Consider the following 19,408-nt stretch of genomic DNA (forward strand, 5'->3'; position numbering starts at 1 on the left):
TATATTCTGAAACGAATAACAAAGCTGAAGTACTTGAAGGCACTATCAAAGCTAAAACACAGAATACTGAGTCCATATCACATATTTCAGGAACGATCATACATATCTCATATTACAGAATCTTTCTTGCTTCATGTGAACTGCAACATGACTTATATACATTTATAGACATGTTTAATTCTCAAACTAATTTTTGTTTACCCTGTAATTTAATGAATTTTTAAAGCACATTAAACTGTGCATAATTCAAGGATTTCATTTCAAGACTGAAAATATTTTTTTTTTTTCCTTAATTATATGCAATCAATTTGCTTCTTCCATATTTCACATGAAAACAAAAAAAATCAGACAAAATCAGATGTGAATGCAATAAAAAAACTATAGAAACTTCAAAAAAATTTAATGTTTTCAATTTTTCAAAAAACTTCACAGATCATGAATTTTTTAAGGGTTAATTTTTTCAGTCTTTTTTTTCCTTTTTTTTATGCAATATAAGATTATAAAAATAAATCATACAAGATTCATTTGGCAAAACTAAAAAGAATTTTATAATCAAGTTCATTCTGCTGTTCATCAGTGAATACGATGTATTTCTCAATATATAACATCTTTACATATAAATTGCATTTACACCTTGTCATCGTTTAGCAAAAGGAGATTTTCTCACAAAACCTGAAAGAGGTGGAGGTGCAAGCGGTTGAGTTGGCAACAGTGTAACTCCTTGGGCTTCACAGGTATCTCCCTGGGCCACAAAGGTATCTCCTTTGGCCATAAAGGTATCTCCTTCAGCCTCACTTGTATGTCCTTGTGTCTCACAGGTATCTCGAGTGAATGAAAAAGACTCTTCAAGCCCACTTTCAGCATTGTTGAAACTGGATTCAGCGCATTTAGACTGATCATTCTCTGAAGAGGAAGCAGCAGGAATAATAGACTGCAACTGACTAACAGCAGTCACGGGTATAGAGAAGCTGGGTATTTCTAATGTCCCATGAACTGATGAAAAACTTGATGCAGAGTATACTTCTTTCAACATAAAAAGGGCAGTATCTTCAGAATTCCTGTATATACAGAAATAGCACAATTATTAGTACTTACTTTTAATTTATCCTTTCAAATAAGTTTACATTTTATGTAGACTAGACATTCATCAATATTAATAAGTAGTCTATGTTTCTTTGCACCACAACGTGCAATAGGTCACCATAGGATGAAATTGAAGAATACCACCATTGTAAGATACTTTTGATTGATACAATATAATGTGCAGTGGATATAATTTTGTTATATTGATTGCCATCAGAATAATTTGTATATCAAATATTATTAATAAAAGGGTAATCTCTCTGGGTGCGGTAGCCCAGGTCGATAAGATACTTGCCTAAAGTACCAAAGAATGTTTAGAGGTGTCGCGAGTTCGATACCCAGTTCGCCCTTGTCAGAAAACTTTCCTGACACAGGGGTACAACAGAAATGGCAACATGACCGCAGAAAAAATTGTCACTGCAGGGAGTCCCCCATCGAGGGGTTAGCGCACCAACCTCTCGACGAGTATAAAAAACAAGCCTGCTGTTCGGAAAAGACAATAAATTGTAGGTCCCAGTCTAATTAGCCCTTGTGTGTAGAAAATGAACATGGTGAGACAAAAATGATCAAATGGTCTTCTCTCTTCACATAATTATGAAATCTATCCAATAATATGATTAGATGACATTGTTACCTCTTACAGCACACTTTCACTCTGAAAATCTTTCTCATGAGTGACTGCAAAAGAGAGGTTTCACTTCATTCTAATTAACAATGCAAAATAATATACTGTATAAATTGGTTTAATATGAATACCTCCCTCAGTGGTGCAGTCAGACCAGAAGGGGGAAGTGCAGGGATGGGTTCTCCCAGTAATGTGGAAAAATGATTGATATTTTTTAAAATACAATGAGTCACATGATTAAGCTTATTTCTTCACTATTTAATCCACTTCAAGAATTTTTACCAAGACACATTTTTCTGTGTCTTTTAATTTACATGAAGAGAAGCTGGCCAATTTTGGAACATTGTGTTTCATTGTAGTTGATTTGATGGAAAATTCAAACCCGTGGGATGGTTAATGAAACCATAGCTGTAATGGTGTTACATTTGATGACCAGCAGTGCAGTTTTAATTTTATCAGCTAACTTAGAGGTTTTTACCTCTATCATGGGTTTACAAATGTTTTTATATACGAAAAACTTCATACCAATAAGTTGCATGACTTGAAAGGGCAAATATATATTCATTAAGTGCTTCAATAGGTTTTTCTTGAAGTACAAAATCAATCCGCCTTCCACTATTGAGTTTTGCATCTATTTGTGACAGCTCACCATCAATGTCATTGTTTTCTACAGATGACTCGGGTTCTGAAACTTGAAAAGAAAATGGCAACTAGAGAAATAATGCTATAAAAAAATCAATCATTTCTCGGAGCAGTAAAAAAAATATTTAGAAAAAGTCTTCAAATTTTTTTTTATTTCAGAAGTTGAAAAAATAACTAAATTTTAAGCAAAATATGTGTTAAAATTTCATTGTTGTTCAAAAACCAAATAGTCATCCTAGTGTTTCTAATTACTGTCTTAAGTCTTCAAAATGAGTAACAGCACTAAGGTAAAATTCAGGATGTCACAGATTTATTCACAAAAAGAATTTGCTCTCAAGCACTGATTCAATGTGCAGCGAAAATCACAGAGAACCTGTGTTAGCTGATTTCTCACTCATACTCAGTTCCTCTTCTCTCCTGTCTGGTTGGCAAGTGCCCTCATATTAAGGGAAAGAACAATCAAAACAAATCTCAAAATAGCCTGTTTACTCTTTTTCTTTCCACAAGCTACATCACAGATGTCAACATGGTTGCCAAATGTGAAAAGTTTGTCATCCACTTGGAGTGAGCACAGGAAATGCAGCTAATTATCAGCTCACAATAAAAATAAACTGATAATAAATAATAAAGTGATAAATAAATACAGTGGAACATCTTTCAGTCTACCACTCAGCATTCCATAAAAAAAATTGCTGTCTGGGTTAGTGCTGAATAGAAGTTAGAAGATGGTAGACAAGAAAAAAAAATTCAGGGGGCATATCAAAATAATTGTTTGCAATGTCAAAAAAAATGTGCACTCAAAACCTTTGCTGATGCATATACTTGATGTAGAACTTCAAATATCACATCATCTGACCAATTCCTGAATCTATTATCCTAAGTCAAATTCAGGAATACAGAGTACTTTCCTTGTAGTAAGTACTGTATGGGTCTTATATTTGTTCTTTCTTCACATTTTTTACTCTCTCACTGTTGTTCTACTATTACTTAACTGTACATGCATCTAAAGGAGCGTGTTGTTAAAAAGAGACAGATTCTTGCACACGCTCTTTCCTGCATGAAAGTGCCTCGTTCTGAATTATGTGTGTAAAGGGAAACGTGTGGAAAAATTCATACGCTTTTGCATGGCGTGTGGAGTTTTGGGAAGTACAACACTACATTCCTGCCGAAGTTTTTTCCCTGTTGACAGATCGAATTCGGTTGACATTTTCTTGGAAAAAATAGATTTCAAAAGCTTATTATTACTACATGGATTACTCATTTTTAAAAATAATTTCAATAATTATTAATTTAAATTACTGTTACAAATTTATGGTAATTTTTATGCAATTGTTAGGAAATTGAGAAATAAAATTTGTGTAATAGTTAATTTCAAAATTTTTATTGTTTAAATATAGCTTTCATTTGTTTGTTTGGCTTTAATTGCTGTAATTAGCTCTTAACTACATTTTCTGAATTTCATCAGTTATACTTGAAATTATAATTTTACCGAAACAAGAAAAAAAATCTGATTTTTTTTTACTTTCATCATTTATTGTCACGGTGTGTAGCCAATGTTTTTTTATACTACCAGCAAAAGAGAGGTTTCACTTCATTCTAATTAACAATGCAAAATAATATACTGTATAAATTGGTTTAATATGAATACCTCCCTCAGTGGTGCAGTCAGACCAGAAGGGGGAAGTGCAGGGATGGGTTCTCCCAGTAAAAATAGATATATATAAAAACATTTCAAAATTATTACAGTGAAACTTCGCTACAACAACACTTGATATAACGATAATCCTTCCAACAATGATATTTCTTTCTTGGTCCGCAGAGTATAGTTACATCAAGGTTTCACTGCATTTTTTTTAAATTATGGTGTTATTTATAAGGCTTTATTTTAGACATTTTTAAAAAATTCTTGATAGATTTCTCTGGGTTGTATTCATTTCCTCAAAAAATCATTTGAATCTACCAAATTGCTTTTAAATTCTTGTTTTTGCTAGTGTGTCAAAGTCAAATTTATACAATCAAATTTAAATCAGATGTTCTTAACCTTTTCAGCCGCGACTTAAAAAACTTCAATATCAACTTTGTGTTCCAGAGATCTATTTCCAATTTTCAAAATATTCTTATTGAATAAATTTCTAAATAATAAAATGTTTTGGTTTCAAAATTTCTGTAGCCAGTGGTGTAACCTGTCTTGTGAGTGAACAGGAATGGGATCAGTGCCCCAAATAAAAAAAAAAAGAGGCCTCAAATTATTCAAAGACTTTCATTTATTCTGAAATTGTTTTTCATCAGTTCTGGATTTTTATTAATTTTGAAATAATTTCTTTAATCAATTCTCGCATTATTTTGCATGAATTATGGATTTATCTACATCTTTCTATCGTTAATTTCAAATTTTGAAATTAATCTTTCTTAAAATATTTTTTATTTAAAAAACCAATCATTTTCTTAAAAAAGGAAAAAGAGAACTTATAGGTTAAGGGTCCCTATTTAAATTATTTTGAATTTTTCCAAACTCTGAGGTTAAATGAAAGCTTGTGAATTTATCAAAATAATGATAGTACTCTGATATATCCATAAATCTGATAGTAATGCAGTAGATAAAGAAACCAAATCAAAGTTAGAAAATTATTACAATAATCTAATAAATGTAATTATGGTACTTGAAACTAATTTACCAACCACTTTTTTAAAAAACAATTCGTTGAAAAAAGGAAGAAAAATCATCAAATAGACTCTGAAAAAATTTAAAGTCATATTATTGCTGAAAAAATTATTTATATTGTATAAATGTCTTTTTATAGAAGGAAGATGACGCAAAAAACGAGGGATTCCCCCCGTTTTTGCCTGTAGGGCTGGTTTGTGTTTAGACATACGATTTTGAGTTCGCAATTGAATGTTGGAATGACCAGTTCCAGCACGCACTCTTAATCACACACTCTTGAAGGTAGTTCTGAAGTTGTTTACAGCTATAACATTACTCATAGACCCTCGGCAGAAAAGAGTCCAGTCTAGTCATTTTTGTATACAAATTGTCTTACCTTATGTGATATATGCATGGTTAGATAAAAATCTGTGATATTTTCATTGTTCATAGACTTGAAAATGTGCAATCTTGATCAGGTCGCCATTTTGTTTGTTACTGTTGCCACTTTGGTAATGCAAAACTGTTTTCAAAATTCAATATCATTGTTTATGCAAATTTGTTATACTATTTTCCATTTGGTCATGTTCTGATAAACTTTCCTTTGAGATTGTTAGTCCCTGGAGTTTGGCCATACCACACTCCCTTTATAGGTATAAAACCTGGAGTCTTGACAAGTTCAATAGTGCAGTGCTCATCCCCAGCCGGTTCCGGAGTGTCGTCAAGATCATCATGCAGTTGGTAATAGTCATCTGCTTTCCTGTATGATGTCATACTGAGTCTTGGTTATACAGGGCCGTTGCTTTGCCTGTTGCCGATTGCCACTATCAGTCGTCCGCTCTCTCACCCTACACCAATCGCCACACTCTGTCTTAATTAGTCGTTAACTCCTTTCTTGTCATTCGCTATGTAACATATCGTTAGACCATGGAGTAAAAGTCCACTTTTGATTCAATCTGATTGGTCATTTGGGTTAAATATTTTGTTTACCTATCAGAATATGTATAAATAATTACTTTTTTGTTTTCCCGGAGGTCGATCTCGATTATTGTACAATCAGCAATTGCAACAGACTCATCTGTTTTGTCATTTTGGAGTTTGTTTCAATTTGAAATATGTAAATTTTGCTGATATTTCGGCTGTGACACATTTTTTTGTATCCTGAGACATAAGGTACAGGTAGTCCGATTATGCCGTAAAAAATACTGGTTCCTTAATGTATAAATACTTGTTTCAAATCAGTTGCGATCTGCTCATTCCAATTGAAGCTAACATGAAGTGAATTTGCTATAATTAATCGTGCTGAGGTACTTTTACCGGCTGGTACTTCACAAAATAATCTTTACTGGCGATCTTGTTAAGGACAATAGGGTTCTTTGCCTATGGCGGTTGTTGCTGATTTCAAAGTTGACATGATGTCAGGCCGTGGTGATCGAGAGCATCCGATGATGACTGGATATTGGACGATCCTCTACAACAACACACTCAGACTTGGAGGTGACAGTTTGCAGAAACTGCCATTGGATAACCACTTGGGGAACTTGGTTGATTCATCTATGGCGTAGCTTCACGTCTATAACTGACGAACCGGTTCCTGAGGAAAGCCGATGATTTCACGTAGTCAAAGCAAGGAGTGAAATGCTCAACTTTATATTGAGAACTGTGGACTGCTGGACCTTTTTGGTGAGATCAAAAAATTTTATTATAATAAAAACTTTGATTCATAAAATGTTTAGATTGGAAAAATGATTCATATTATCAAGTGAACCGATGAACTTAATTGTTAATGTTAAAAATATTTAATTGTTAACAGTGGAAAAAATAAATAACTTTTGTTAGAAATGGCTTTTGTTTTCATTTTGCTGTCTTGCAATTTGGATCCGATATGAATCTGGAAATGCAACATTCATCGTTGCAGCCACCCACGCTCCTCCCGCCAGGCTTACTCTGGCTTCCTGTCTTGCCATGCCCTCCCATTACATGGATCTTCATCGTCCGATCGCTACCTCACTCATGCCTTTCAAGGTCATCGACGTATGGTTGGAACACAGTCAACAGGTTTCGACCACCTCCTCGGGCTGTGATAATACATTAGACTTGTATGCAGACTGGTATATCTTGAAATTCTTTTATGGTTGATTGTTTAAAAAAAAATTTTAAATTTGTTATTAAACTAATTTTCTGGTTAAACTTAAAATTTCTCTCGATATATTTGTCTCTCTCTCTCTCTCATTGTGTATCAATTGCGTTGAATTCTCCAGATCAGAACCTGGGTCGTTACGCGGTACGTTGCACAGCTATTGTGTGCACAAAAGCTGAGGGGTAAAGAGGCCTTACTGCACCTTCCTCTGCAGAATTTCTAACCAATTGGTATGTGTTGGAATGCGTTGTACGAGTATCTATATGCATGGCCCTAACATATTCATGTTGTCAGAAGTGTGCTTGTTTTATATTCTTGCTGGTACTGCCATCTGTCTTATTTCAAATTAAAGATGGAAAATGCTTGAATTTTCATGTTATGTAGATATAATGTTGAAGGTCTGCATGCTGTCTGCACAGAGACTTTTTCAAATGGGAGACAGCTCACAACTGTTGTTCTACTGTATCTCTGAAAGCTAAAGAGTGAAAAAAATTTCCACAAAGCCAAAACTTTCACATCCTTTACCTATTCAGTAAAACTCATAGGGTATTTGTCTCACCACAGTGGCTAACGAAGAGGCTACTACTTCACTAAACACCAACTCTGCCCATATTGCTATATTACAATTTACTGCCATTAATGAGATTCATTGGAAATGAAGGTGTTATCTATTGGTGATCACCTCAAGCTCGTTAGGGAAAATATCTTATCTATATCCTCCCATGGATATAGGGAAAGGGAATATAGAACCTGGGGCCGTGAAGCCAACCTTCATGGTGGTAGATGCACATCTTACCACCATGCCAATCAGGCACTTTAGGAAGAGACTGCAGAATAAGCAGGGGGGAGAGTTGGTTTTTTGTATTATGCCTATGAAGCCTATTGTCCATTCCAAGAAAAACTGACTGCAAAGGGAAGTTAGTTGCAGAATAGAGGTGGCTGCTTTATACAAGTTTCACTGCATTGCTATTTACATTATTTACAAGTGAAAATTAGCAGAATTAATCGATAACAATGCACTATTTACATGAATTATATTTACCCTATAAACTACTAGTTAGGGAGCTAGCCTCTCAATATGCAGGTCTGGGTTTGAATCCCAGTTCGGGCATGGATGTCTACTAACACTAACAAATTCCCTGGACAGATCATACAGATCTCTTGGAAATAAAGTGAGGATCGTGTTAAAAAAAATTAATAATCATCATCATCAATAACCATTTTCAATCCCTGATGGATGAGAAGGTCTCCTCTAAATTTTTCACTTTTTTCTCTGTCTGATGCTTTAGCCATCCAGTTGACTCCAACCACTTTTCTGATCTCATCGATCCATCTTGCGTGGGGATGCCTTCTTGGATGTTTAACACCAGGGGGTACCAATCTAGAATACTTGTGGTCCATCTGTTGTCCTGTCTTCTTGCAATATGTCCAGCCCATTTTTAGTTTAGACATTTAATTCTTTCCATGATATCATATACCTTTGTGCGGTTCCTTATCCAAGTGATTCGTTTTCTGTCTCTCCTTGTGATGCCTAGCATACATCTTTCCATGCTCCTTTGTGTTGTCTGTAGCTTTTGTCTTGCTTGCGAGTGTCCATGTTTCAGCTCCATAAATCAGTGCTGGTAGCACACACGTAACGATCATTTGATCATTTTTGTCGCACCACTGTTATTTTTTGCACACGAGGGCTAATTAGACCGGGATCTACAATTTATTGCCGATTCAGAATGGCAGGCTTGTTTTTATACTCATAGAGAGGTTGGTGCACTAACCCCTTGATGGGGGACTCTCTGCAGTAGCAATTTTTCTGTGGTCATGTCGCCGTTTCTGTTGTACCCCTGTCTCAGGAAAGTTTTCAGACAAGGACGAACCAGGTACAGAACTCGTGACACTTCTAAACATCCTTTGGTACTTTAGGCTAGTATCTTATCGACCTGGGCTACCGCGCCCCAGTGGTAAAGGGTTTTGGTGAGATAGTATCACCCTGTCTGACTCCTTTTCCCCGTTTAATCTTTGCTTTTCCTTTATCCAAACAAATCGTTGAAGTTGCTTTGTCATATATGTTCTTGAAGATGTAAGTCTTCTCTACCCCAATTACATCTAGAGCTTTAACAACAGCAGATGTGAAGACAGAGTCAAATGCTTTCTCAAAATCAATGAAGGCCAGGCACAATGGTAATTCATATTTCTTGTGTCTCTCTGAGTTCCCTGATTGTTTGGATGTGATCCATTGCAAGGGTGTAGCGAGGGGGTCTGGTTCCCCCCCCCCCCCGAAATGTGAGAAAATGACCGAAAAAAGGGAAAAAGATGGCCAAATCCATTGTTCTGTCACTTTGGTCCCCCCCCCCGAACGAAATTTCTGGCTACGCCCCTGATCCATTGTACTAAATCCACTTCGAAATCCTGCTTGTTCTTTTAGTTGGGATTTGTCCAATTTGGAATGAAACCTATATGTCAGCATTTGGTGAATATTTTATAAATTACTGATAAGAGACTGATTGGTCGATAATTCTTGATATCCCCTTTTTCCCCCCTTTTTGTAAAAAAGAACCATCATTGCATTATTCCAATCTTCAGGCACATCCGATTTTGTGAGACAATTTGTGAACAAAGCAGCTAGCATACTGGCAAATTCTTCTCCTGCTTCTTTAATAATGTCTATTGAAATCCCATCAACTGGGCATTTCCCTTTTTTATACATCTTATAGCCTCGTAGACTTCTTCTTTCAGCACAGGTGCTACTTGTTCAAATAAATTTTACTTCATGTTCATCGGTAAAGATCCATATGATCTCTTGATGAATTTGATGTTCTTTCATTATTATGTTACATTTCATAATGGTAAATAACTTTACAAAAAAAATTGTAGCACTAGTAATAATGTTTTTTTTATACACACTAAATGAGCAGTGTACTAAATAAATGAGATATGATAAAAGATTTTAAGATTTTTAAAATGAGCCCCCAATAATACTAACAGACAAATCACACAGAATATAAAAACATTATTTTCATGATGTACAGGTAAAACTATTATACTAATTTTTTATGGTGAAAAAGAAAGGAAAATAGAATAAGTAGAGTAAGCATGTTTCCCTGCAATTGCCATAGTTTATATCTTGTAATGCTGTTTTCAGTATTGTTTAGTTGATAAAAGGCACGTGAAAAGATTGTGCGCTGGCACACCTCTTATGTATTAAAACATTAAAGTTTTAGTTATTAAAAACATTTACCTAAATTAGTGCCCTTGAAATTTCAACTACAAACTATTCAAATTTAATATGCGACAATCTAATATTATAAACACAAAATTGTACTTTTTTGTTACTTCCATGTCAAAAGAAAATGTATACACGTAACTTATCAAAAATTAATAACACAGAAAACTCACTTTGAGACATTGTTTGTGTATTTCTCATTTCAGTTGTCACAATTTGATCACTTTCAGCTTCCATTGCCCCAAGACGAGACATTGTTTCTTTTGAAAATATGTTCCCAAACTGTGTCAAAGTATAGTTTAAAGTATCACAAAACTTCTGTTTCATTTCAGCTCCTACTTTTGATATATTTTCTCTTATTTCTACAAAATAAATTAAAAAAATAATAAATGAATCTACTCAAAGAGTATCTAATTTATGAATGTTAAAAAAATCGAAATGTATACAGACTGTAAAGCAAAATTTTTAGGCACCCTTTAAAAGGGTCTAGGTCAATTTGTCGCGGGACAATTCGTCGCAGCATCAATTCATCGTGCTACAAACTCGTCGCGGTACAAATTTGCCGCACGCTCATTTCGTTGCAGTACAAATTTGTCGCAGGCTCATTTCGTCGCGTTACAAATTTGTCGCAGGTTCATTTCGTCGCAGTACAAATTTTTCGCAGACTCATTTTGTCGCTGTATTGGCAATTCGTCGCAACAAATTTGAATTGCTTTAAAATTCATGTTTGTTGTGGTCTTATAAATAGGGTAGTTGCTTTAAGCGTAAAAAATGGAACTAATTTTTTTTCTTATTTATTGGAAATGTTCCCCCTTCCCATCTGTTTTAATTTTTAACAAATGAAGGAAAGTATTCATTGAAGTCATCGAGGGACATTGGAATGCACACCAAGATAATAAATTGGGATACAATAAATTTTGAAAATTTAATTTCCATCGTATAGGCCACACTTCCCACATTCTGTAGGGATTTCCATTTCTTGCAGCGAGGGGCGTAAAGGGTGCACATCGAAATAATAAATTGCGATCAATGTGGCCCTCCCAGCACGATTTCCGTAATTCACTATTAATGTATCCATGCAGAGAATATATCTTTAAGGAATTTTTTATGACAATGTATCTAAGTTTTATGTGTAACAGTTACGAAAAGTATTATTTTCAAATTATTTTTTTGCAATGCAATGTACATTTCAAATCACTTTGTATTATCACACCGAAATAATATTCAAACACTCCGACCATAGGTGACAGAAACTGGGGGCTGATGCTATTTGAGCCCCCCCCCCCCACTCGAATAACTCATGAATATAAACGGAAGAGCCAAAAAAACTGGTACAGGCATGCGTATACAAATAAAGAGATATGGAACCAATCAGAGTATGGCGCTGCGGTCGGCAAAGCCTATATAACACAACAAGTGTCTGGCATAGTTGTTAGATCGGTTACTGCTGCTACAATGGCAGGTTATCGAGATTTAAGTGAGTTTGAACGTGGTGTTATAGTCGGCACACGAGAGATGGGACATAGCATCTCCAAGGTAGCGCTGAAATTTGGATTTTCACGTACGACCATTTCACGAGTGTACCGTGAATATCGGGAATCCGGTAAAAAATTAAATCTACGACATAGCTGCGGCCGGAAAAAGATCATGCAAGAACGGGACCAACGACGACTGACGAGAATCATTAAACGTGACAGACGTGCAACCCTTCTGCAAATTGCTGCAGATCTCAATGCTGGGCCATCAACAAATGTCAGCGTGTGAACCATTCAACGAAACATCATCGATATGGGCTTTCGGAACCAAAGGCCCACTCATGTACCCTTGATGACTGCATAACACAAAGCTTTATGCCTCGCCTGGGCCCGACAACACCGACATTGGACTGTTGAGGACTGGAAACACGTTGCCTGGTCTGACGAGTCTCGGTTCCAATTGCTTCGAGCTGATGGACGTGTGCAGTTGCCGTGATATGGGACCCCTGATACGTCTAGATATGACTCTGACAGGTGACAGGTACGTAAGCATCCTGTCTGATCACCTGCACCCATTCATGTCCATTGTGCATTCCGACGGACTTGGACAATTTCAGCAGGACAATGCGCCACCCCACACGTCCAGAATTGCTACAAAGTGGCTCCAGGAACACTCTTCTGACTTCAGACACTTCCGCTGGCCACCTAAATCCCCAGACATGATCATTATTGAACATATCTGGGATGCCTTGCAACGTGCTGTTCAGAAGAGATCTCCACCCCCTCTTACTCCTACGGATTTATGGACAGCCCTGCAGGATTCATGGTGTCAATTACCTCCAGCACTACTTCAGACATTAGTCGAGTCCATGCCACGTCGTGTTGCGGCACTTCTGTGGGCTTGCGGGAGCCTTACACGATATTAGGCAGGTGTACCAGTTTTTTTTTTGCGTCTTCAGTGTTTGCGTCTACAAGTGAATTAACATTAACAAACAATGTAAGATTATATTCAGTGGTATATTTCCTGGCTGCGGAGGGGATATGCAGACTTTATCCCAAGATGACAAGTTCAAGTGAATGGGCGTAACCAAAATTAAGTAATTGGTGATCAAGAACATGAATTAGAAAGGAAGAAGGGAGGCAAGGTTTGGATAGCCCACAGGTGGGAAAACTATAAATCCGCCTCTGATTATACATTACATTTATTAGGATAATTTTAATTTTAAAAACAATTCGCATCGTACATATAAACACTCCACAATATCTAAACCTTTATTTATTTTCAGTGCCTTTGAGTAACATTTTATTTAAACACTTATCTAACGTGAGTATCGCAATAAAAAAGCCAGATGATGATTGATAGAATAACAAGTGATGCTATTTTAAACTATCAGAAATTTTTCTTTCTTTTAACGACACGTAGGACAAGATTTCAATTTATTGAGATTTAAATTGAATTCAAACAATTTAATTTTAAAAAATACTACGTTATTTTTTGTCATCCTTATAATTTGTACCTCTATTTTAGACAACAAAATAACTTAAATAAAAAAAGTAATTATAGGCTAATTCATTCAATTGCATTAAAAGTTTTTCTAATTTCGGGACATGAATTATGGGGGTAAAACTTAAATACACAAGCAAACCAACATACCATTTCCACGTTCGGTTTTGCAATATTCCATGTTTTTGCCAACAGAAAAATGTAGACCAAGCACACCAACCTTGCACCAAAAGCTTAGATGCTAATAAAAATTATTTGAAAATATTCAAACAGTCCAGCTAAAGAGCCAAAGATATGCGACTGATTATAAACATAAGATTAATGGTTATATTATATCTATGCGACTGACCCATAGTCGTCTTTCTTATTGGTGATTACATGGTCTTTGTCTGTGCTAATCCTGTGGGCAATATGAAAACTTCATTGAATCGTCATTCATAAGCACTGTACATTTCTACCCTTGATCTGCGCCCATCTCTCTTCGCTGTGAGAAATAGAAATCCCAACAAATGCGGGAAGTGCGGCTTATACGCTGAAAATTAAATATTAATTTAATTGAATTATTAATTAATTAAATATTACAGGTTCTTATGGAGATACTGTAATGGTAAATGTTGGTGACTCTCGGGGGGGGGGGGGGAACTCTCGAGCCCATGAGGCAGATAGAAATTTACCGTTAAAGATAGGCTCACTGTAATTTGGGGAATCTCATACAAACCGAAATTTTTCCACATGATATCGAAATTTGATCACAGAAAAAATCAATTATTTACATTTCAAATTTTTATAACTGAATTTTCAAATATAATAAAATTTTCATATGCAGTTAAATTTTTAAATGTAATTGATATTGAAATTTTATTTCGATGGCCCCTTTCCGCATTGACAAAAAATAATCATTTTCAGTTAACTGCGTGTACACTTTTATTCATGTTTTCATTTCGCGTGTAAGACAAAAACCTACATACAAGCTCGCGTGGAACATGTACAGTGAAGAATCGACGGTTCGACAAATTGATTCTGCGCTGTAATATATAAATTGACATCACGACGAATTGACACGTCGGCAAACGTGTACAGCTACGAATTGGAGCTGCGACAAATTTGTACCACGACGAATTGACACTGCGACAAACTTGTACCGCGACGAATTGAGGAGCGACAAGTTGAGTGCGACGAATTGACAGGGTACACCTTTAAAATATTTGGGTGCTGTTATACAAATAAAATGCCACAACAGGCAAAATGCCAAACAAGGTGGCTGAGGAAAAGATGCCCATAACGAATATGGATGTCATATATTTCAAAAATACAGCAACCCAATTAAAAAATGCAATTACAAACAATATATATATATACATGATGAAATATTATACAATGTCCATAAACAATACTTATGGTTGTCCAATTCTAAGTATGGATAGCTTCTCGATTTACCCCAACATGTTTATCATTTCTTTTTAAACCTGTCAATTGGGTTAGAATTTACTGCCTCCGGGGGTAAGCTATTCCATTTATTAACATCGCTATTAGAGAAAAGTTCCCTGCGACACCATAACCTCGCATTGTCCCTTACCAATCAATACCGATGTCCCCTTGTAAAAACAGTCGATTGACGGTGTACTAATAATTCATGGTCCATCCTATCCATCCCGTTGAAAATGTTGAACACTTTGATCATATCTCCCCGACACCTGCGTTAACCCAATGTAAACATATTCAAAAAAGGAAGTTTCTCTGTGTGCCAATAAGAACACGTATAGCTTTTCTCTGCACCCTTTCAACCAAGTCTATGTCCCTCTGTAGGTACGGTCTCCAAAACCTTACAGCATACTCCAGTCCAGGACGAACTAAGCCTCGAAAAAGCGGAAGAATGACTTTAGGAGAACGCGAAGACAATTTTTTGAAAATAAGACCGAGCATTCTGTTAGCTTTTTTTTACCACTGCTGAACAATATTCAGAAAACCTAAGCTGCGCATTAATGACAATTCCCAAATAGGTGACCCTAGTCGCATCCGGGATAGTGACACCATTCAACTCGTAAGAGAACTGTGGGTTGTTCGAACAAAAATGAGCAACCATGCACTTGTCAACGCTAAACGTCATGCTCCATTCATTTGCCCATGCTGCAATCCTGTTTAAGTTGGTCTGGAGCAACTCCCTATCGCTTTGATTCCTGATTACCCCCATTAGTCATCTGCGAATTTGATAGCAATCCCATCAATACCCTGATCAAGTTTATCGATAAAAAGTACAAAAAGTATGGGGCCAAGGACACTTCCTTAAGGAACTCCACTTCTGATGCTTGTCCAACCAGAGAATTCCCGTTCACCATAACTTGTTGTGACCTATCTCGTAACCACGATTTTATCCAATTCAACAAGTTACCCCCAATCGCAATCTCGTGTAAATGCTTCAAGAGTTTACCATGTTGAACCCGATCGAATGCCTTCTGGAAATCAAGGTAAACGACATCTACATTTTTGCCCTTACCCAAAGCTTTCATCACATGATCGTAGAAGCAAAGGAGATTAGTTACACATGATTTCCCTTTCCTGAACCCATGCTGATTATCCGACAATACATTACATACCTATTCACTTCACAAAAAAACTGCCTTTTGATAATTTCCAAAATTTTCCAGAGGGAGCTCGTCACACTCACTGGACAATAATTAGACAGAGCTTGTCTATTACCCTTCTTAAATATCAGAACAACATTAGCAAGTTTCCAATCCCTTGGGACGATACCCTCAGCAACACCACTCCTGCAAATCTGCACAACTGGCCCCAACAATTCATTAGCACATTCCCTGAGGACCCTAGGATAGATATCATCTGGTTCTGGTGCTTTGCTCGCACATACATTTTTTAGAAGATTTAGGACCTCCCTGTCTTCCACTTGGATATCGTTGAGGATTATGCAACACCTGTATATTGAATATCAGTATCTCCATTAAAAACTAACTCGAAAAAGTCATTGAAAACACTACACATGCCTACATTGCTCTCTAACTTAGATCCTTCTATCGACCTACTCAGCCACCTCGTTGGGCAATTTGCCTGTTGTGGCGTTGTATTTGTATTTGAGAGGGGGGGCCAACTGTCCCTTCACATCTCCATTATTAACGTATCTAAAAAATGATTTTTGGTCAGAGTTAATGTTATCTGCCAACCTAGATTCAACTTCCTTTTTGCTATCCCTTATTGCTTTCTTCAACGCTCTTTTATCAGTAAACAAAGATAGGTCACCTCGTCCACTTTTATACTCTCTGAATGCTCTTTTCTTTTCAAGATAAATGTTACGCTATCATTGCGCACGCTATCCGTGAACCATAGAGGGTGCGATGTATAAACACGCCTTTTTCGAAAAAAGGTATGACATCGTGTAAAACAGAGGATAGCTTCGTACTAAATTCTTCTCATTGACTTACCACCCCTAATGTGTGATTCCAACCGGTCTTTGAAAACTTCCGCTAACCTTCCTCTCAAAACATCAAAGTTAGTTTTCCGAAAACAAGGAACCAGTCTTTTGTTATCAACCTTAACCGAAGAAAAGTTACAGTAAAAACTGATGACACGATCACTGGAAGAAAACTTGTTCCCCACCCAAACATGTTCAACAAGATCCACAGAGCTAGTGAGAACTAAATCCAAAATAGCAGTACACCTAGTGGCTCCTGATACATGCTGATACAAAAAATTGTTCAGGTTTGTACAAAAAAGGTTCTTGCAATTAATGTTATTAAGGTTCTCCCAATCGATACCCGGGTAATTGAAATCTCCTAATATGACAACCCTCTTATGCTTACACATGTAGGAAATTTCATCATGAAGTTTGGATCCCTATTTGGTGGATTGTAACAAACTCCTACAATAAGTTTATGACACCTTTTGTTGTCAAGCTCCACCCATATAGTTTCAATATCACTTCTCTTCAAGTTACACTTTCTAGCCTTCAAACATGATTTCACGTATATCAACACTCCACCCCCCTTTCCTATCAGATCTATTTCTCAAAAAAGTATCGTATCCTGAGATGTGTAAGAAAGATTCATTCCCATCGTTTGCCCAAGATTCTGTAATGACTGTAAGATACAGGCCCTCCACAATTATCATAGTTTCTAAAAAAACTTTATTACCTAAGCTCCTGGCATTAATTATCACACATTTTAATTTGCCAGATGATTTAGTGTCAATTGAGAAGCTATCCAAGTCAGAGGTGGGTAATTCCCTCTCAGTACTGTTGTGATTATCATTAACCACGTGGTCTGGGAGTAAAAAACCTGACGTAAGCCTATCCTAAACCTCCCAGACCCCCCGTCCTATTCAGATGGATCCCATCCCAATGAAGCCACTTATCAGTAAATGCGAGAAGCTTCAAGAACGTGACCCCAAGTGAGGAGCAAATGTCCTTCAGGCCTAAATTGAATTGGTGGATCCCACTCCTATACCCCCTACTACCCCTTGGCAGTACTGGAATCACTGCCACATCTGAACAACCCCCCCCCCCCCCCAGTGGATAATAGTAAATCCAGATCAGGGCTGTACTTAGGCAAGTGCGAAAGGTGCGGTCGCACCGGGCCACAAAAAAAATGAAATAGTTTTGCCTCAGTAAATAAATATTATAATTTGTTTTAAATTTTAATTTTTTTCCATAAAATACTAATTTTGCTTAAAAAAATCTGATTTCCGATCCCATATTGTTCAGGAAACTGAGAGACTAGCTTAAGGCAAAAAGTAGGGTCTTTTCCTCAGGACGATTTTTATGACCATGTTAGAGGAAATGGAAATGTGTAGGTAGGGTGGTATCCCCATTCTATTCAACAAAATAAGCGGGTGCTTATAGGGCATCAGGAGAAAAGCGACACCACAAAAAGACACCAAAGTTTTTTTTACTTACTGAGTGTTATGTCAATGTAGTTCCATTGGCGTCAAGGGAATAAAATGCTATTAGTGGACATATATATTGCCTACTCTCTCTCTTTCAAACAATCTGTCTGCAAGTTAGACAATATGCATTGAAAGGGAATTTAAAAAAACCACGTCTATAGCCAAACCCCATCACTCTTGGACGTCACTAGAATACGACTGCCCCAGAGCAAAATATACATCAGTAGGCAAATTTGGGGAAAATTTAGTCAAAGCTTGCTAATTTGTATTGAAAAACATAAACACGCAAAAAAAAGGGGGAGGGGGAGAATGGTTAACCAGATGTTTTTCTGGGCAGTAGTAATAGATGTGATACGCCTCCCTGGAAGCCTCTAGGGAGGCGTGTGAACATTCTCGAAACTGTGTCATCACCACCATCTGAATTCTGAATCGTCCTTATATTATATATATGAGTATGTCACTCTTTCAGGCAGCACCAGCACAATGTTACATTTTAATGGTGTCCAGACAGACTAGCATCAGAACACAAATATCAAACACAGAATAAAGCGTCTAGATGGCAGAAAGGTTCACGAAAGGATAGTTCACTGGACTTGTGTGTGCCAAAAACCTCCTATAAGTAGTAAACAAAAGGTAGGAGCCGATAAATTGTTGTACACAAAGATGTGAGAAATTTTTCTGTAAAAAATTGACGATATCGAAAAGGATGGTATATGGATTAGAGGAGAAAGAAACATCCATATACAGTCATTTCATTTTATCCAAAACATCCTTGAGTGTTCTCATACCAATTTGTGTAGTCAACGATAATCGTATCTCATCCTTTCTCCTTGTACTTCAACAAACTCAACTGGAAGCAGATCACCAATATAGCTTTGCCGTCCATGACTTAATTTCTGTAAGTGCTATCTCAGTTACTACTCTATAGCAGTGTTTCTCAACTGAAGGGCTGTGGCCCACCGATATCATTCATACTGGCCATGAGTCATTTTGCTGTTCAAGTTTTTCCATTTACTCCCCATTAGTCATGTATATGACTGAGCCTTCGACTTGGAAAATTAAATTGACCGAGCCGCTGGCTTTCAAAGGTTGAGAACCGCTGCTCTAAAGGAGTTTCTCTAATTTAAGGGGCATTTCCATAGGCAGGAACTTGTATCCGGCTCATGGGCCTGAGCCCCCTCAACATTT

At 36.7% G+C, this 19,408-nt stretch overlaps 1 protein-coding gene across 1 annotated transcript in view; it reads right to left on the reverse strand.

Moving 5' to 3' along the window:
• Positions 1 to 383: 383 nt before the first annotated feature.
• Positions 384 to 19,408, reverse strand: part of PAPLA1 (Phosphatidic Acid Phospholipase A1) — a 105,370-nt gene continuing 86,345 nt past the window's right edge. The window contains exons 15-17 of the mRNA XM_089232724.1: positions 10,522 to 10,710; positions 2,234 to 2,399; positions 384 to 1,058 (exon numbers count right to left, since the gene is read on the reverse strand). Coding sequence (XP_089088850.1) covers positions 638 to 1,058; positions 2,234 to 2,399; positions 10,522 to 10,710 — 776 coding nt within the window. The 3' untranslated portion in view covers positions 384 to 637. The remainder of the gene's footprint in view (positions 1,059 to 2,233; positions 2,400 to 10,521; positions 10,711 to 19,408) is intronic.

This window comes from Pholcus phalangioides, unplaced genomic scaffold (assembly GCF_987345545.1).
Source record: "Pholcus phalangioides strain wild (caught in Gottingen) unplaced genomic scaffold, Ppha-v1.0 ptg000007l_1, whole genome shotgun sequence".
Lineage (NCBI taxonomy): Eukaryota > Metazoa > Arthropoda > Arachnida > Araneae > Pholcidae > Pholcus > Pholcus phalangioides.